At 37.3% G+C, this 21,188-nt stretch overlaps 1 protein-coding gene across 1 annotated transcript in view; it reads right to left on the bottom strand.

The window, feature by feature from the left end:
• The window catches only part of LOC145785275 (uncharacterized), a 92,467-nt gene extending 77,107 nt beyond the window's left edge, over positions 1 to 15,360 (bottom strand). The window contains exons 1-5 of the mRNA XM_082596952.1: positions 15,321 to 15,360; positions 14,597 to 14,751; positions 12,729 to 12,903; positions 11,861 to 12,024; positions 1,644 to 1,809 (exon numbers count right to left, since the gene is read on the bottom strand). Coding sequence (XP_082453078.1) covers positions 1,644 to 1,809; positions 11,861 to 12,024; positions 12,729 to 12,903; positions 14,597 to 14,692 — 601 coding nt within the window. The 5' untranslated portion in view covers positions 14,693 to 14,751; positions 15,321 to 15,360. The remainder of the gene's footprint in view (positions 1 to 1,643; positions 1,810 to 11,860; positions 12,025 to 12,728; positions 12,904 to 14,596; positions 14,752 to 15,320) is intronic.
• Positions 15,361 to 21,188: the final 5,828 nt, after the last annotated feature.

Genomic DNA, 21,188 nt, shown 5'->3' with positions numbered 1-21,188 from the left:
ATAATCATACTTAAATCAAGAGGCTATTTATAATAGGTTAGCTTTGAACAAAAGCTTCCAGAGACTAGGGTAATATTACATCACAAGAACTCATTCTTTTGGTCAACAAGTCAAAGAAGTTTCGAGAATCGCACCTAATACAGAATCTTCTAGAATTAAGTTTCGCAATGGAATATTGCGAAATTAAAGGTTACCTCAGGACAAAATTCAACATAAAACAGTTCACCTATTCTTGGACAAAAATGTAGCCTGTTGCGGGGCTACGCATATTAATTGTGACAAAGTCCTTGCTTTCTCGCGTATTTTCTACAATATTGTAACTAAGCTGATTTCAGTTACTACGTTATTTTCTATGGTTTGTTTGGTTGATTTTGGATCTTTATCCTTGGACTGAGAAATTCCATTTCTACTTGAAAAATTCGGTTTCGAAACTTGCAGCCTAAAACTTTAACACTAGAACGGCCGAAAAATAAGTATACCTCCCACGGCCGCTGGTGTCGAATTCGACACTTTTCACAAAAACTTTATTTTTCCGCAAAATTAACAGTAAGAGTTCGTTTTATTTTACACGGATAAAATTATTTGAAGCACTTATTACTTTTGTCACCTATTTGCGCTGTTCATTTTTTGGTTTTAGACGAAAATTATGACGTAGGCTACCAGGTTTTAATCAGTTCGAAGCTTGACTGTATCTCTATCTTGACTTTGTACGATGATCTAAAAATTCAACAGAGCGAAGACATAATTATCATAAAAATAGCACAAAGTTTTCTTATTCAGGGGAAAAAAATTAAACAAACAAACAAACACTTCACGCACTGCAGCCTTTGCACTCTATCACTTTCCAGTCACCATTATCACACTTCCCACTTTTCGACAGTGGCGGCAAATGGTAACTGTATTGTTTTTGCAATAATATCCAGCACATTTTCTGCGTTTTCTAGATGGTCGTCCCTGCTCTTCTTCTCTCTACAGTGTCGGCTTTCGTTTCAGCACATGAGCACTGAGCAGTTCTCAAGCTCTCAATCTGAAGGATAAAATCACGTCGGCTGATGTTGCTGCCGGAACGTTTTCTAAAAATAATCCAAGAGTTCAAAGCTGCAATATCTAGCATATTTGTCCAAACTGCAAGAGACCATCTTTTGCTTGCTGCATGTATGGTGCATTTTCTTGCCATTTGGTCAAACACATCAATTGCTACTTTGTTCTCGCTATAAAAATGGATCAAAAAAGGTTTTTTTTTCTCTGTTGCATCAATACTGGGGCTGTCATGCATAGTGGAAAGGACATTTACATTTTTTGCACTGATAACTTACAAGCATGCAGTTGTTCGTTGAATTGTAGAAGAATCTACTGGAAAATCTTTCTCCTCCACCCTTGGTCATCTCCTTTGTCAGTCCTTTACTGTTAGCTAGAACAGTTCCAACAATGGTTATATTTCTTTCTTGTAGCAAACCAGCAAGATTCCCCCTAGTACAGAAGTTAACTGGCGACGTTGTACCCGCTTTGTCTGTGTAAATTGGTGGTGATCCTGATCACTACATCCTCGGAGAGAAGCCTTACATTTCGTTGCTTTCTTTCAATAGCTCCGAGATACGATAAGTACGGTGCTGCATACGTATTTTGAATGAACCTCGGCTAACATCCAAACATGTCTGGTTTGTTTGGCATGAACACGATGAAAGGACAACTGTTTTCCATTGGAAATACCTGTTCATCGATAGGCAGGCTCCAATCCGGAGTGTAATTGTTGATGCAGAATAATCTTATCTGTTGCAAATCGCTGATTTGTAAACTCAGTACGATGACCTAAAATCAAGCCGAGCGATAACACACATCAAGCCAAGCGTTGGACAATTACCACGAGAAACGCTATAAGTAATTGTGAAAACTATTGAATAAGTTTTTTTCACACAGAAAACCTTTTATACTTTACAAATCTTATTAAATTTGTATGAGGTGTCGATTTCGACACCTAGGCCGTTGGAGGTATATCGGCACATTGTAGATAACATAAAAAGATTTTTTTTAAAAATAAATAAAATGTAAGCATAATTGGGAAGCTACTAAAACTTTGAAAACGTTGCGATAACAGTTAAGGCCCAAATTAGTGAACTAAATTTCTAAAAGTGTCGATTTCGACACCTCGGCCGTTTTAGTGTTAAATACTGTAGGCCATGGCCACCTGGAGATGCGGCCTGATTTGTCGCATTTTGCAGATTTTGATTACAGCTACTCCACGTGTTTGACTGACATTTTCTAAGATGTTTTTACTTTTTGCTGTCTCCTAATGATAAAAAAGCTTTTTGTTGCCTTGGGAAAGCAGTAGCAAATGAGAAAAAGTAAGTTGAAAAACGCTGAATCAGACTGTTATTGAAAAATTAACAGTCTGACTAAAATCTTCGAAACCAAATTTTCTTTATTTTTCAAAATCTGAAGATGTTAAAACCTATTGTGTCATCTGGGGAAAACAGTAAAGAAAGCGTAAAAATAGAATTTAAAAAAAAATCATTTAAACATTCGCCCAAAGTTAGCAAAATCTGGAAATTTTTGCAAAAATGTGACAAATCAGGCCGTATCTTTAGTTAGCCATGTTTAGGCCTACACAGAATGCTTAGTGCCGATAACCTGTCTTGAGCCATTGTGGACTTTACAAGACTTCAAAGCTTCATCTCCGAATGTTTTAGTCAAAAAAGGCCTGGGTGCTGCTCGACCGTCTGCACAGTCGTGTCAAATTGTTTCGTTCCAATATGTACAAATGGGAGATGGCACCATCCGCAATCTGTGAGTGCGGCTGGGAGGAGCATAATGCAGATCACACCATCTGCAACTGCACCATCTATCATGCGCCAAATGGTGTGCGTGAACTGGATGACCAATCAATTCAATGGCTGCTCGACACCTGCTCAAACATCTAGTCCAAGTCTCCGCTTCTGCTCAAGGGTGATAAAAAGCAGAGTCTATTGAATCTTGGAAAAGGAAAAGAAAACAAAACACTTAAACAAAGAAATGGATTTAATTCACTTTCATTTTTTTCCAGTCTACAAGGATCTCTTTCCTCAGCAGCTGGTGATCATTACGCTAAAAAATAGCCTAATAGTTGAATCTACATTTGGGAAGGCCATCTGCACTGTTTTTCTTCTACAAGCAGTGGATTGAAAAACGTCCGTAGCCTATGAGACAAACCGTGCTTTTCTGTAAGCTGATAGTTTTGTCTCATTTAAGCTACAACACGCAAATTTTTCCACAACCAGTTGTTGTATTTTTTATTTTTCTGGATGCTCCGTTGCTAACAGATATTTCTTTTTTTTGAATGCTGACAAAAGAAAAATGATCGAATTGCAATTTCTGAAACAAAACAGTCAACCTAAGACTGCTGAACTAAACAACAGAACAAAAGAAGCTTGAACTTAACACAAGAATTAGAACGAAAAAAGCTGTTACTCGTTAGCCTTGGACTGAAATGACAAGAGCAGCAAAAGTACGATTCTGCTTCGAGGAGTGCATGTGACAAAAGTAGCGAGTGGTAATCAAGTGGATAGCTGCAGGCATCAGGTGCAATGGTGAGTGGCGAAAATTTTGTACGATTTGAAACTTGAAAGCGAAAAAGTTTGGGAAATCCTGTCCTGCGCTCAGGACTTTCCGTTAGGTTGTATGATTATGTGCACGTGTATTTGTATGGAATAATCCATCTTCCTCTTGAACTCGAAAGCTTGTGCTGAGTTTCACTGCTAAACGGCCTAATTTTAGTTTATCACTTGATTAACATGTCAGTTTACCGGCACTATTTTGGGCAGTCAAAATTCTGGGCAAACGCAGCCTTGGTTTTGAATCTTCATCCTCGGACTGACAAAGCCTTTGGTGGGTTATTCCTGGTAATTCGCATAGGCCAGAGGTGTCCAAACTTTTTACCAGGCGGGCAGATTTGATGTTACAGAAGTTCCCGCTAGCCAACAGCCTCTGACAATCTTGTTTTGCGTAAAGATGCACTTTGGCAATATGGTATTATTTAATGTCATTTTCATACAACAATGCAGTATGCAGGTTTAAGTATTTTGTTGCATTATTATGTAGATCTCATAGGTTTCTGCCAAATGTTCTCATAGGTTTAAATTTGTTGTTTAAAAACATGGTACATGTTACACATACATATCACGAGACATGTGAAGTTAGGCTGTAGCTGTAGGCTAAGTTATCTGCAGTTCCATAAGAAATTAATACACCCAGAAACTTAATAAAACGCACCTGTGCTAATGTGAAGGATGAAACTGACGTCTTGAATGATTTCTGTACCCGGGTCAAGTCGGGTTCGAGGTTAGTGATAGTGTATAGCAAAATTAGGTGGCAGTCGCCCAGCTTTGATTTCATGCAGTTCAAGTTCTTAACCGAGAACGTCTGCTTCCACAAATAAGTTGAACCGAACAAGCTCAACATTTTCTTTGCAAACGTTGCCATTTCTTGAAATTTTTTTTGATCCAGCGGCTGGTAAAAAGGCACGAGAGAAAGATGTTGCTATCGGGGTCGCAGAGAAGTTCAAGTCAATCAGCTGCGGGTGAAGTGGAGCCTTATCGATCAAGGTTTCAGCAGAAAAAAGTGAATAGCAGTAGCCTAAGTCCATTATATTTGCGGCAAAATCCCAACAGAACTTGTTGTATTTACAAAAAAGAAAATGAATGAATGCTGAACTGCATCACTTATTATAATGTTGGCAATAGTTGATTTTGCAAGTATAACGCAACAATGATTCTAACTTTTCTTTTGTGGCTTTCGTCTGTGAGCAAATACTGTCTTCATTAATTCAAAAAAAGTAAGTTAAATTTGTATGATTTCTGTGTGTCCGCAGGTCAAAAGTAACGCATTGTGCGACAGCAGGCGCGGGCCGTACAAAAACGTATTGCAGACCGGATTTGGCCCACGCCCCGGACTTTGGACACCTCTGCTCTGGCATAGGCCCACTTGTAGAGGCTTTTGACGCAGACTCGGTTACCGAGATTAGCAGCGTGAAGTTTTCGATTGTTCAAGTTTTGTTTGTCGTATCTAGGCTTACGCCCGGTGATTGAAGATATAGATTAAGTTGGACGGGAAGGCAAGGAAGCCAATCTTCGTGTCCACCTTCAGGCATGCCTTTAAGTGTCCTGCCAAAGACACAGCCGCATGCTCTTGAGCGGTGTCGAATCGGCGCCCTTTCAAACGTCGTTCCAGGGCTCTCACCACTCGGCAATGCAGCCGACAATTGTTCAAGTGTTGTTTCTGGATAATTATCCCATCCACTAGGTGCCGCTGAAGGGAGAGCAGTTCTTGAAATGCGTTGCTCAAGCGCACACCCTGAAACCCGAACCAGCACCGCTTGACTTTAAGTCCGGCGCATAACCACTGAGCTAACTGAGTGCCGGAAGTTATATTAAGGTGAAAGGAATCGCACTTCCTAAAAAAAAATTGCTCTTACTCAAACACGTTTTAACAATGGTCAAATTTGGTATTAAAAAGTTTAAAATGTACAGTATAGACCTATTTACATCTTAATATGTTTTTATTTGTCTCAATTAAGCTGCAGTAGCTCTGAATATTTATCAATGTTTTTTTCTGAAGTGTTCTGTGTAATACTACTGTAAGTTTAAGTCAGGCGATTAGCTTAATTACTTACTTGAGATTATGTGTATCAGGCCAGCCTTGTCCCGTAATGCGTCAGCTGAGCGAGTCCATAAGCTACTTGTAGCTAATGGAGTAGGCTATTGTTTTATTTTAAACTACATTATAATATTGCTACTTTTCTAAATACAAAGGTTTATTTAAGATTTCAGTAGGCAGCCATTCCGTAACAACATAGCCTATTAATATTTTAATGCTGTTCCAGGTTCTACTTTGCTGTAATAAATATTAACGTGCAATGCCCGTCTGATTGAAGACAGTGGTGTTATGACGTCACCATAAGCCCCCAGTTTTAACAATCTCATTGCGTGTTGTCTCGGCCTCTATGTAGTAAGCCATGCTTCCAACTAAGCAATCTTACTTCATTTTTTTATCATAGTTTACTGGGTGCTTGCAAAACCACATATGATGAAAATTACGCTGCGTTCACTTTCTTGCGTTTACAAAATGTATACAGTTATACCGATAAGGGTTAAACATGTAAAAGTTAAACTTCCCGACGGTGGATCGGCCATCTCGTGTCCAGAATTATTGCAGGCAGCTAAGGTGACGCCTAAAGGAAGCGAACTTGCTCGTGATGATATACAATCTACCACTGTAAAAGACAAGCGAATATTTTAATAAATGAATATTTTAATAATAAATGAATATTTTAATAGTGAATATTATGGAGACACATGTATAAACATCAAAAATCTTACTTTTAGCGTTAAAAAACAACGTTTTCCCCTTTGAACATGGAATTGAAAATTTTGGATATTTTAAAAATGTTTAATATATTAAATAAGCTCCTATTGCTTCGTTGAAGTCTTCTAGCGTCACATTGGTTTTTAATGCAATTATGTCAAGGCAGACCTGAAATTTATTGCGTAGGTGTGAAATAGTCGTTCCTGGGTCCTTTTTCAACCTAAAAATATCGCTGGATTTTGGAATGGGTGAGAATGTATCTCTGACTTAATGTAGGCTACTTTCCATAGGTTAGGCCTACAACTTGTCTGCAATATCGGTATTGATAATTTCTGCTTGATTAGAATTTAGATAGCTGTCAATTTCTTTTGAGAATTAAATAGCCCATCCAAGGATTTGAGAAACTTAAAGATCTTTGTGGTGTGTTTAGTTTTGGCTTCTTATAGGGCTGACTAGCCTACTTTATATAGTGTAACCTAACAGTTTTTTGCAAATTTGCTTTGATTTTTTAACGCCAATTCATACACACTTGCTTCTTTCAGTGCAAGCCTTTTATTGGACGATCCAGACAACATAGGCCTACCATAAGTTTTAATTAGGAGATTTATGATTTACTTGTGACCAGTGGTGTTTATAGGGGGTGTCAAGGGGGTACTTTTGGACCCGGGTACAGGATGATTTTGGAGGCTCTTAAACTTTCCAAAGGGACCGGGAACATGAAACAACTACCGCGTGGTCTTATGATATATAGTACATTTTTCTTAGAAATGTCTTGATTTGAGGCCCAAAATCTCTTTGCTACCTGCCCCAAATTATCCTCTCAACGGCCCTGCTTGTGGCAAAGAAGCTTCTGGTAGTTTTCTATCCCCTCCACGAATTAGTTCATAGTTAATATGTAAATACATCTAGAATCAATGTCTGTAGATAGGCACTGTTTTCAGATTTTTCCTCTGCATGGAGTCAAAGCATATGTTTAGATTTTGGTTTCCATCTCCAAAGATGTTTCCTTTTTGTCATTGCAATGCTTTCAAGATAGTTGGAAGAAAAACTTATAGGCCTAACTTAACATTACTTTAATCTTTCATATATAGCCTAATTGTTGTCACTTGTGCAACGCTTTGCCTTAGGCCCAGAGATGTACGTATACGCCACAAATTCTACGCCGTAGACTTGCGGCGTAGACTTTTTGTTTACGCTAACGCTTACGGCCACATTTTTTGGGATAGTTATCGTTTGAGGCTGCGCCGTAAAGTTTTCGCGGTTTTTTAGCGTATAGCGTCAACGTATACTTTTTAATGTCTTAGCTGTTGTTTGCATTTTAATTTTGCAGTTGAAAGAATGTTTTCAATAGGCAAAGACATATTGAAACCAAAACGCAGCAAAATGTCAGATGAACACTTTCAGATGCTTGTGTTTCTTCGTGGAAATTCAAAATAAAACTTGTTTGTCTCGAGTGGTTTATACCGTGTGAATGTTTGGCACCTAGCAAACAAAATGAGTTTACGCTAGTGTATGCACTGACGCCGCCAACTTTTTCTACAAGTTACGTTGACGCATACGGCGTATGGTTTTTCGAACGTTTGCGTTTACGCTGACGGCGTCAATGTTTTTTGTATACGCGTACATCATTGCTTAGGCCTAAACATATTTCTGGGCAGTATTTTGCAACTGAAAACGCTTATGGGCTCATGACATGCATTTGAATGCAGGGCTATCAAAATCAAATTACTTTACACTATTCGTCAGCACACCATGCAGTAAATGGAATGCGGTTCTCAATTTAAAGTTAGCCAATGTGGTGTTGCCATCGTCCACTTGTCTCTTTTTTAATAGATGAGATCCATGCTTTCCGGTTATTGAAGTTAATTCTAACCTGATTCCTTACATTGATGCCTTCTCTTACCAACTCTAGCCATTTCTTGATTGGGTTCTCAATTTGATTCCGTGGACAGAAACCTTTTTTACCAATACTGGAATTTTGTCATTTTACATACGTTCCTCATGCTGCGATACCATCGCAAACGGTGGTTTCTAAGAAACTCAAGGATTTTTTACTTCTGTTATCTCTCGAATACTTTCATTTCTAATTTTATCCTTCAAGTTTTTTACACATTATTATTTGCATCATTCTCATTTCTGGTGTTCTCATCCTGTTCATATTTTCGATCTTCATCGCCCATCTTTCAGCTCCATAGCACATTGTACTTCTTATGCATGTCTAAGAAACAATGCCTCTAATTTTCTTGGAAATCATTCTTCCACACAGAATCCGGGACACTTCCTTGAATTCTTTCCAACCAGCTCTTATTCTTGATATCATTGAATCTTGCACCCTTCCATTCAAACTCAGAACATTTCCTAGATAATAGAACTTTTCAACCACTTCCAGTTTGTCCCCATTCAGAGTAACTGTCTCTTAATTTATGTCTTTCCCTGGATAACGTTTGCATTTAAAGACTTTTATTCTTGTCCAACGTATATTCGGACACGATTGGATAAACACAAGGGCAATGCCAAATTAAAGGCATCAGCCAGACAACATGAGCAACTGAAAACCTTTGTTGCAACTGCAGTACGGTACGATACTATCGTAGATGCCAATGAGTTAAAAGGCATTTCTACCAAAAGCTGAAGCCTATTTGAAGAGCTTAGCCTATTAAGCAACAAATTAACCTAGTTGGTTTGTATTATCACTCGCACCAAACTGTATAATGAAAAATTGTAATTTTGCCATTTTCCAAAGCTGAACAAGTGTTGTTATTCGAAAAAAAATATTAACTATTTTAAGCTAAATGCAATAACACCCGCCATTCAACAATTCAAACATAGCCTACTTTAATTAAAGAAGCTCTTTATATATAGCCTACAAAGGGATGAATTTTGTAAGACAGAAAGGGTTTAAAAGTGATGATGTTACTTTATATGGCAGCACTGCATGAAAATATCCGTAATCACTAAAAGAAACCGGAAAAAGTAAAAAAACGACGGTCCAGAGTCATAAATTTAAGCTTGTTAAAATGGTCATATGATGGTCCATATTTTCAGTCGATTAGAGCATGACTATTCACCAAAAACCTTTCTAAATCTCCTTCCCCTATTGCAACATAGAAACTAGGGATAGTGGACTACCATTCCTAGGAGAAACCGTGTGATTTTTATCACTGTGTAATTTGAACCAACACCTCTTCTATATTATAAACTTTTTTTTTTGTCACAGGTTCAGAAGAGAAAAAATTGAATCAAGAATAATTGAAGTACGTAATCTAAATCATCGAAATTTTTGTTCGTTTGATTATGAAAAGTAGAAGCTTTTTTCGAATTTGTGCAACCTTTTGCTTCCTATTAAATAGCATACACTAGAAATTAAAAACTCGAAACTCACTACAAGCGCCTTGATAGCACTGTTCGGACGTTTCCAAACAGCGGGTAGGAAGATTATTGTGATTTCCACGAACACAAATCCGTCTTTTAACTCGCATACCACTTCCACATGTCACTGAGCAAGGTTCCAATGTAAAATCAGAATAGAGTTCACAGAGGTTTTCATTGCAAGGAATTGTCTATAAAAGAATATACTTCTAACTTGAATAAAATTGAAGTGGCCAAGGCTATGTTTTACGATTTAAAAACTTTAGCATCACGTCGACTTCTTAGATTTTTCAAGTGTGATTTGTAGCCTAGGTAGCGTTGAAAGGGGTCCGGTGTACTTTTGGACCTCGGCCCGAAATCGCTCCAAGAGGCCAGGAAACACCTGAGAAGTCACCGCGTATTTTTTTTTAGATATGATGCGTTTTTCTTATTTCACTGTTTTGATTTAGGCCCCAATGATTTTATTGGTACCGGGCCTAAAATCCCTATTCGTAGCCTATATAGCATGAGGATTGCACATATTGATTTTAACTATTGTAAGATATGCACTTGTATTAAAAATTCATACAGTTGAGAATGTAGCCTAAAGCAGGTTGAAAGATTTTGCTAGCGGAGCCTTCTATCTTTTAACAGTTTTTGATTGGATTGTCACGTCTTGTGCTTCTCGTATTTTTACTTTGTTTGTGCCACTATCTCGTATTGTGCTTCTGTCCATCTTGCGTAATCTGCTTGAGCCCTTTTCTGAACAATTAATTAATTTTACCTCTCAAATACTTGACCCGTTGTGCTGCGAAATTTTTCAGTTATTTTGTGTGAGGAAGTTAAGCAGTTTCTCAAATGTTTACATTTAACCACATTTTTGCTGTGATACTGTTTGATTCTGTAGTATATCTTTAAAAAAGAATTTCGTATTGGCTTGAAAAGGGCTGATGACTTGCCGAAAACGTTCGCTATTAGTTTTTTTGTTTTTATAATGTTAAATGTAGTGTTGTTGCTGAGTTATGTCTGTTTATGTTTTTGTTTGACAATTTTATATTTTAATACAAAATATTAATAAAAAAAATCAATAATTTGACAGAAATAGCCATCGCAGGAGATATTTTAGTACAAAAAGATGTTTATATTATACAAGAATCTGTATCTTGAGTTTATTGGGCGAAGTAACGTGAACCTTAATTTACCAAATCATGTTAAGACTGAATTAAATAACTGTGTTTCTAATAAACAGGTGATCCAATTCGCAAAAAGTGCATAAAAAGGGAATTTTAAACTCAAGAACACACGGCTAGGGTTAGCTGAATTTCTGGCTGTAAAACATAGACCTAGCCGAAGGACGACATCGGTGACATCCACTACATATAATTGTAGCGACTAAGATTGGCAGTGGTTTTAAATAATGCGTGTTGCATCTGACAGTCTAAAAACCGATTTTAATTACCAGGTAGATAAGTTAAACAAAATGGTAGCAAATTATGAACAAATGGGTTTGGCAGTTAAGACTACATACTGGCTGCTTTCCAGTGGAGTCTAGGAAGCTAATAACTTAATCTTGATAAACATTGACAGATAGTAAAAGGATAGATCTTTGTCTACAAAGGAACCATGGCCACCTGGAGATGCGGCCTGATTTGTCACATTTTGCAGATTTTGATTAGAGCTACTGCTGGTGTTTGACTGACATTTTCTGAGATTTTTTTACTTTTTGCTGTTTCCTAATGATATAAAAGCTTTTTGTTGCCTTGGGGAAACAGTAGAAAATGAGAAAAAGTAAGTTGAAAAACGCTGAATCAGACTGTTATTGAAAAATTAACAGTCTGACTAAAATCTTCAAAATCAGATTTTCTTTGTTTTTCAACATCTGAGGATGTTAAAACCTATTGTGTCATCTGGGGAAAACAGTACAGAAAGCGTAAAAATATAATTTTTAAAAAAATTTATTTAACATTCGCAAAAAGTTAGCAAATTCTGGAAATTTCTGCAAAATGTGACAAATCAGGCCGTATCTTTAGGAAGCCATGAAGGAACTAACAAAGACAACGACGATAGTTGATAATATGATAACATCAAGATACATTCTAATCGTGTACAGTTGTGGATTAAACCTGAGTAGAAACTTAAAAGCTTCAAGCTGTAGTAATTGCTACAACAAACTCACTCTCCTTGAGCTTGTTTCTCCACCAGGACATTCACTGAATGCGACAGGATTTTGGTTTTGATTTTGACAAGATCTCATTTCTCTTCTTATTCCTACTAAACATTGAACATCAAAACTTTTACATTCTCCGTTTGGAAACCAATTGCTCCATGATGATATTTGAGCTGATGAAAATAACAATTATTATAGAAGGAGCGTTCTTCCTAGCTACCAGCACAAAACTGAGTAATCTCCAGTACAGCGAGCTATTACGATTCTCTAACCATAAGTACGGTGTATCCTCCATGCTAGCCAACATTTTAACTGTCAACGTTTTAAACTTTTTTTTTAAATAACCCTCTTGGCCTTGTTTCCATGGTAACGAAAGAATATAGTGTCTCAAGAATAGACAGCGATAGACACGTGTTTTACCATTGAGGCCGGGCTCATCAGAATTTATCGCTGTATACTCATACCACACTCAACTGCCGACAAACAAAAAAAGAAAGTTGTTGAATTCTTGTAATCACTTTAATCTTACCAGTCATTGAGAGACTGTGATGGAAACAATTAATACCTAAGTTTGATCATGAAGAATTCATGTCATTTGCCAAAGTCGAAATTGTTAACTTATAACTGAATAGTTTTCTGCTAACTTAACAAACATCTTTGCTCACTAAAGTACAAACATGTTTTAATTAATTGATTTATTTAAAAAAGCAAAAAATAAAATGAATCTACTGCAGTAGAGATATTCTACTTGAATGGTACGAGTGAAATTGAATCTAGGTGAAATTGAATAAAATAAAATTTAACAAGCACATCAGTCAATCAAACAGTTTAGAGAAAAGCGACACAAGCATTTAAAACGAAATCTGAAAATACTTACGACACGCTTCATTTCCACAATCCTCAGTGCTGCGTAAACAAGATGGCGGCAAGTTCGTTGTTGCGTTGTTGCAAACCCGTGTTCCAATTCTGGTTCCAGCTCCACATGTTGTGGAGCATGGTCTAAATGAGAAAGCCGAAAATGATTCGCATAACTGCGTGTTGCATCTGACAGTCTGAAACATCCCATAAATATTGTTACCGAATCAGTTCACTACTTTCTATTTACCACTTCTTATTATCATTTTATCTTTTTATACTTTGTGTGGGTTTAATTAGTTTTCATAAAAGTAAGAATTAAGTGGACTTTTATTAGAAATGGTTGAAACCTCAGAGGCATGAATTAGTGGTGCGATACTTATTTAACTAAGGTTTTTCTATGTAAACGTTCGACGACATACTGTCCAGTCGTGGGGTCATCAACCAGTAACGTAGCGAGAAAGAAATTTGTTGGGTGCAAAAGCAACTTTTGGGGTATAATATTTTAGTATTTGAAATAAAAAGTTTGTTTGAAAATAAAGCTACTGAATGCAGCCAGACATTTATGACACGTCATTCAACACGTATTGCAATGTCATTAAAACATTGTAATAATGTAATAGAAATTCAATGGTTTCAAAACTTCAGAAATGGAATGAAAAAGTTTAGTTGTGTTAGAATTATATTACAAATTAACGACTCTGTACGCTCGATAAACTCGCTGACTCAATATTTGTTTTTTACATCTATGATATGTAATTGAAGTGATTGATTAATTGAAACTTTATTCTCGGACTGGGAAAGCTTCTTACAGACCTTAGTCCTTGCAGTTTTGCATACTTGTAGACAGTAGCGGCTTTGAATCACTGACACAGGCCCGGTTGGGAGATTTTTTCCAACGAACTTTCTGTTACTTTGCATAGAGTTTGTATTAATACCGTGTGAATACAAACATTTTTCGTTGGCTTGTTTAGTTTATGGTTTCATCTTGTGACTAATGTTTATGAGAACAACGGTTCGACGCCCATCGAAGTCAATTTTTTTTATTTAAATTAATTTTTGCTTGCACAAATGCTTTTCAAAATAAGTAGGGTTAGAATTAATGGGTTAGGTTTAATTTTAATTAATTCGGAAAATCTTACTTTTAGAGTTATCAGAACCAATTTCTTTTCTCAATTTTTTTAATTTGACAAGACTACATGTGTCTCCAGGCAACGTTTTTTTTAGGTTCAATGTTTAGATTTGAACCTTGGAGGGCCAAAATTGGCTGCTGACTTTGAAAACTGCGCGAAAAAATGAATCGGTAAAAGCAGTTACGCGCGCCGCTCGGTAACCAGTAATAGCTACACTTACAGAAATATGCAAATGAGACAGAAAGTTCGTGGAAAAAAAATCTGCGGCCCGGTCACCGAGATTGACAGAGTGAAGTTTCCGATTGTTGAAGTCTTGTTGGCAAAATTAAATTACTGTATCTCAAGTAAACGGGTGATCCAATTCACAAAAGTGCATAAGAAATTGAAATTTAAACTAAAAAACTGAATTTTTGGTTGTCTATAACATAGACCTAGTCGAAGGACAACATCGGTGACATCCACTACATATAATTTTAGCGAATAAGATCAGCGGTGAATTTCCAATACTACAAACCCGGTTCAATATCCGGCTTAAGATAGCTGTTGTTAAACACTCCCACCTCTACTGAAGGTGTAGAAAATTGTGTGACCGTGATTTTTTGTTGTCAGAGGTCTAACATCATTGAATGAGAACATGTTTTTCTCATCACATAATACTTGGAATCAAGTATGGGACCACCTTTATCGTGAGTTACTTAGTGATGGTCATTTGAATCACTTGCATCAAAATTTAAAATTAATCAGTATAACTTTATACCCTTCTGGAACTTGATTCTCCTCCGTTACATTGGCTGAATGCTGCAGTGTTGCCATTTTCATCCAGACAAGATCTTATCTCTCTTTTATTTCCCATCAAGCATTGGGGATCAGGACTTTCGCAGTTACCATTTGTAGCCCAACTGCTCCATGAAGCTGTTCGTGGTGTTTAAAATTAAAGAATATGAACTTGGTGTGATGCAGAGAGCAATCAACACAACAGTAATTGTATCTAAAAGTATTTGCATTCTTTAGGTTTTAGGTCAGCGGTTCTTAACCGGGGGTCCGAGCAGCACTTTAATGGGGTCCGTGAAAGTATCTAAATTTTCGGCATAAATAATAAAATACGACATTTTAACATTGTATATGTTTTATTCGTGTGTTACAGTGGTTCTCCAATTGTGCATTGCGACGCTTTGGTGCGTCGTTTGAAATTTCAAACGGCATCGCACAAAAGTTTGGTTTCCCAACTAAAAAACATTTTATATAAAAAAGTTAATTTGTTTATAAGGCTATGTATGTTCAAGTTTATTCTTTTTAGACATCAGATTGTTGATCAATGCTTAATTTAGAAATGCAAACGTTAATTAACAGCCTACTAGCACTCACAGTTTTGCAATAACTGTGAGTTTTGAGGAGTTCTTCTTCCACTCGGAAGTTGATTGGTTTTTTTATATTGTTTTATGGTGCACAAAAATAACACTGGCAGTTAGCAATTGACTTACGACACGCTTCAGTTCCACAATCCTCAGTGATGCGTAAACAAGATGGTGGCAAGTTTGTTGTTGTGTTGTTGCAAACCCTTGTTCTAATTCTTGTTCCAGCAAATTCTTGTTTCCAGTTTACGCGGCATTTGGCCACGAGAGTGAGGGAGCACGTAGATTTAACTAATTTGAACAAGCAAAGTGCCATTAAAGATCACATATTCGATTGTCAAACATGTTCAAATAACAAACCATCCTTGGAGTCGTTTAGAATTATGCGTAAATGTTCCACCGAATTCGACACTAAAATCCACGAGGCTTTGCTAATAAAATCATACAATCCTCGCCTCAAAACACAGTTGTTTGCCTCAGGTGCTTCTTATTTACTCAACGTCTTTTCTTGATACGTCATACGATGCGTCTTTGCCTCGCAATTTAAACGCCATGTGATGTGCCTTTCTCCTATGCTCTGCCGTTTTATTTTGCATTTCGTTTTTCAATTCAGTGTTTAGATCAGTTATTCATTTTTATTGTAGATATGATAAGCAGTTATTTTTTTTTGTGTTACTTGATAAGGGCTAACGTGTGTATGGCCGAAAACGTTTGTAGCTTATAGTTTATGTTCAATTTTAATGGATCATGTTAAATGCCGTGTGGTTGCTTGGTTGTATATTTCTTCTAAGCTTGCTGTGAAAAGCTTAAAGGCATACTAAAGGAAAATTTCAAACCGGAATTAAGCATTAAAATGAGTAAACTGAACATTCAAGAATACATTTCAAAAACAATTACCCAAAAAAATTTGTTTTCAATGGCGCTGGCAAGGCCCAAAGTCCAGTGTTTCATTTATTTTCATTTTTTTCAAAATGACCAAAACGTGCAAACACAGCTCAAGAATACGTCATAAAGTCCAGCAATAACAAAAGCCACGTTACCAATCTGATGTTTTGAGCAAACTGTCTGCTGTTTTGATGTTAAAATGTGCTGTTTTGATGTAAATACATACATAGCCTACAGTCAAATCGCCCGCAGTAACAATTATTGCGTGATCGGTTGATTGCTAGACTTTATGACGTAGACTTTATGACGTTCTTTACAGTCGCACGCTTCGTTGCTCAAGCCAATCTCGTTTTGAAAGCTCTGACAAAAGCACGCCCACAATGGTGGTCAGACCGCAATGGGGCAAAATTTTATTGAAAATCGTTTTATGGTAGCATGTTAAACACAAAGAACGTGGAAAATCGCCAAGTCAGGTTTTTCCTTTAAGAGAGATGGTGTCTCCTTGCCTAACATCTCGTGTTGAAATTTGGCCGAGTCTTTGTGTAGTCTGATGAAGGAAAAGCAATTTTGATAGATGTGTTGAAGGATATTGATATATGTCTGGTCAATTGCTTGGTTTCTGATGGCTTGTAGCACTGCAGGGATCTGTATTGAATCAAACGCTTTACTGTAGTCAACAAAGGCAAGGCAGAGAGGCAAGTTGCATTCGTTTGTTTTTTCGATTATTTGGTTGATTGTTTGTAGATGATCTATGGTGGAGTAGCCGCTTCTAAATCCAGCTTGTTCTCTTGGTTGAAATTTATCCAGTTGATTAGCTAGCCTATAGGAAAGGATTTTGGTGAAAAGTTTGTAGACACTACTAAGTAGACTGATTGGTCGGTAATTGTTCAGATATTTGTGATCTCCTTTTTTGTGAAGCAAGATCATGATAGCAGTATTCCAGGCTTCCGGAGTCTTTTTCTGCTGAAGGCATTCAGTGAAGAAGTTAGCTAGCCTTTTCAGTATGGTCTCTCCAGTATCTTTTAGAAGATCATTAGTGATGTTGTCTGGTCCTGGAGCTTTTTGTGTTTTTAGAGCATCAATAGCATGTTTCACTTCAGAAACAGTTATTGGTGGTTCGTGGTTCGTTGCTATTTTTGGCTTTGGTACTTTGGAGAGATTCTGCTGATTGTTGTTACTGCTGTAAAGTTTTTCATAGAATTCTTTTGATCTTTCAACAATTCGATCTTGATTGTTCGTGATTTTACCGTCTTCTTCTTTTATAGCTGTTATTTGGCTTTGCCCTTGACTTAGTTTTTTCTATGCAAAATTGAATCCTCTACCTTGTTTAATAGTTTCATCAATCATTTTCATGTTATGGGATCGAATGTCCATTCTTTGGTTCTTTTTGATTAGTTTGTTTAGTTTTATCTCTTCAATTTTGTTTCGATTATTGTCCATTGTTTTCCATGCTTTACGTTTTTTCATTAGCTGCATTATGTTTTCAGATAACTTACGTTTCTTTATTATTTTTTCGTCTTGATTATTTTATCTTTTTCTACTTTATAAAGTGTAGCCTAACAGTTTTTTGCAAATTTGTTTCGATTTTTTAACGCTAATTCATACACAAAGTTGCTTCTTTCAGTGTAAGCCTTTTCTTGGACTATCCAGACAACATACCATCAGTATTAATTAGGAGATTTATGATTTACTTGTGACCAGTGGGGGTCAAGGGAGTACTTTTGGAGGCCAAGGGGCTACTTTTGGACCCGGGCACAGGATGATTTTGGAGGCTCTTTAACTTTCCGAGGGGATCGGGAACTTGAAACAACTACCGCGTGGTCTGAGGTTATATAGTACATTTTTCTTAGAAATGCCTTGAATTGATGCCCGAAAACCTTTTTGCTACCTGGCCCAAATTATCCTCTCAACGGCCCTGCTTGTGACAAAGAAGCTTCTGGTAGTTTTCTATCTCCTCCACGAATTAGTTTATACTTAATATGTCGATACGTGTAGAATCAATGTTTGTGGAATCAATGTCTGTAGATAGGCACTGTTTTCAGCACTGACACGATTGGATAAACACTAGGACAAAACCAAATTAAAAGCATCCGCCAGACAATATGAGCAACTGAAAACCTTTGTTGCAACTGCAGTACGGTACGATACTATCGTAGATGCCAATGAATTAAAAGGTATTTCTACCAAAAGCTGAAGCCTATTTGAAGAGCTTAGCCTAAGCAAAAAAATTGACCTACTGTGGTTGGTTTGTATTATCGCCCGCACCAAACTGTATAATGAAAAATTGAAATTTTTCCATTTTCCAAAGCTGAGCAAGTGTTGTTTTCCGAGAAAAAAAGATTAATCTTTTTAAGCTAAATGCAGTAACACATGCGATTCAATAACTCAAACATACTTTAATTAATGAAAGCTCTTTATATCTGCAAAGGTATAAATAATGTAAGACAGAAAGGGTTTAAAAGTGATGATGTTACTTTATTGTATATGGCAGCACTGCATGAAAATATCCATTAATCACTAAAAGTAAACGGAAAAAGTAAAAAACTACGGCCCAGAGTCATAAATTTAAGCGTCTTGGCATTGTCATATGATGGTCCATATTTTCAGTCGATTAGAGCATGACTATTCACCAAAAACCTTTCTAAATCCCCTCCCCATATTGCAATATAGAAACTAGGGATAGTGGACTACCATTTTTAGGGGAAACCAGTTAATTTAGATCACTGTAGAATTTGAACTAACGCCTCTTCTATATCATAGAAGTATTTTTTACTCACAGGTTGAGAAGAGAAAAAATTGAATCAAGAATTGAAGTAATCTAAATCATCGAAATTTTGGTAGCTTTTTTCGAATTTGTGCAACCTTTTGCTTCCTGTTAAAAAGCATAGACTAGAAATTACAAACTCAAAACTCACTACAAGCGCCTTGATCGCACTGTTCGGACGTTTCCAGACAGCGGGTAGGAAGATTATTGGGATTTCCAAGAACACAAGCTCGTCTTTTAACCCGCATACCACTTCCACATGTCACTGAGCAAGGTTCCAATGTAAAATCAGAATAAAGTTTGCAGAGATTTTCATTGCAAGGAACTGTCTGTAAAAGACTACAGTTCTAACAAAGAATAAAATTGAAGCGGCCAATAGGCTATGTTTTACGATTTAAAAACTTTAGCATTATACATCGACTTCTTAGATTTTTCAAGTGTAATTTGTAGCCTAGGTAGCGTTGAAAGGGGGTCCAGAGTACTTTTGAACTTCGGCCCGAAATCTCTCCAAGGGGCACGGAAACCTGAGAAGTCACCGCGTATTTTTTTTTAGATATAATGCGTTTTTCTTATTTCATTGTTTTGATTTAGGCCACAATGATTTTATTGGTACCGGGCCTGGTCCAACATGGTCCATCCATTGCTGTGCTCGGCCTTATAGTAGAGGTGGTCGTAATAATTGTGGCGTCACTTTGGCTGAAAAGCTGGCCATTCTGAAGGCCGATAGTAATCACCTTCTGAACAAGCGTTCGGAATTGGTGGGTAAATGTCGTCATAGAAACAAATTCAACCCTCCGTCGGGCGCAACTGATCTGTCAGGCACAAGGCTGACGTATTTTCGGATATCTTACGCTCTGATTGGCCGAGCGGAAACTGCTTCTGTACCACCACACCGACCAACTGCTTGTAAACGTGGTCAAGCTTAGTTGGAGATTGGAGTTAGTAGAAGGCAGATATAGAGTCAGAGATCTCTCAGGCACATTGCGCCCGAATACGTCATTAGTGGCAGAGAACGAAATGTTAAGATTTTACCTTTGCTTTGCTTGTCTGAGACTTCCTACTTTCGTATGTCGTAACAAAGCGTTGCCATAATTATACAATATAACTTTGTTGTATATTTTACTGCGGTTTCTGTTAGGCTCATTGCGCCCGATAGTGCAGTTTTTCTACATATGCCTATGTCTACTTCTAATTTATGCTTACTCTATAATTTATCTAGGCTTTTAAAGTAAAATGGCGAGTAATAGACTGATTGGACTTGATGACGCAGTGTATCTGTTGGAAAATTCCGATGATGAGGAAGAAGATTTTAAGGACAGCAGCGATACTGACTCAGAAGATGATGTACAAGAAAGAAACGAGGATTCTGAAACGGAACAGGAAGATTCCAGCGATGAAGAAACAGACGAAGACGATTCAGTAGCTGGAACCAATTACTTTATTGGGAAGGATAAAACTACTAAATGGTACAAAGATCCATTTCAAGTCAGTTTAAGAACAAGGCCTCACAACCTCATCAGACATATACCAGGGCCAATAGGAGACGCAAGGCTGGCAAAATCTGCTGCAGAATGTTGGAAGTTGTTCTTTACAGACGACATCTTAGACACTGTGGTGACTTGTACCAATCAGTACATAAATTTTATCAAAAATAAATATGCCAGGGAACGGGATGCAAAACTTACAGATGCAATTGAAATTTGTGCTTTCATAGGACTCCTTTATTTAGCTGGGGCCTACAGAGCCAACAGACAGAGTTTGGAAGAGCTCTGGAGAACAGAAGGAGATGGAGTGGAAAAATTCGGTCTGATCATGAACATCAAGAGATTCAAATTCCTGCTGCGTTGCATGCGGTTTGATGATCGTGATACTAGGATAGCTAGAAAAGCTGAAGACAGGCTTGCTCCAATACGAGAAATCTTCACAGAATTTGTAAACAACTGCCAGAAAAACTACTCTCTTGGAGAATACACAACAATAGATAAGATGCTGGCAGGATTTCGCGGAAGATGTGGATTCCGTCAGTATATACCATCGAAACCGAATAAGTATGGTATAAAAATATACGCTCTTGTAGACGCAAAGATGTATTACTCACATGGTTTGGAGATATATGCTGGCAAACAGCCTGATGGACCATACAATATTAGCAACAAACCGACAGATGTAGTAAGGAGATTGACTGCATGTATATCCGGTTCAGGCCGTAACATTACAGCAGATAACTGGTTTACAGACATAGACCTTGTGCAGGAACTGAAGGAGAAAAAGTTGTCTTATGTGGGTACACTGAAAAGAAACAAAAGGCAGCTGCCAACTGAATTTTCTATCTCGAAAGGAAGGGAAGT

Source organism: Aplidium turbinatum, chromosome 16, assembly GCF_918807975.1.
Source record: "Aplidium turbinatum chromosome 16, kaAplTurb1.1, whole genome shotgun sequence".
NCBI classification, from domain to species: domain Eukaryota; kingdom Metazoa; phylum Chordata; class Ascidiacea; order Aplousobranchia; family Polyclinidae; genus Aplidium; species Aplidium turbinatum.
The sequence above is the reverse complement of the archived record's forward strand: the minus strand, read 5'-3'. Positions and strand labels throughout refer to the sequence as shown.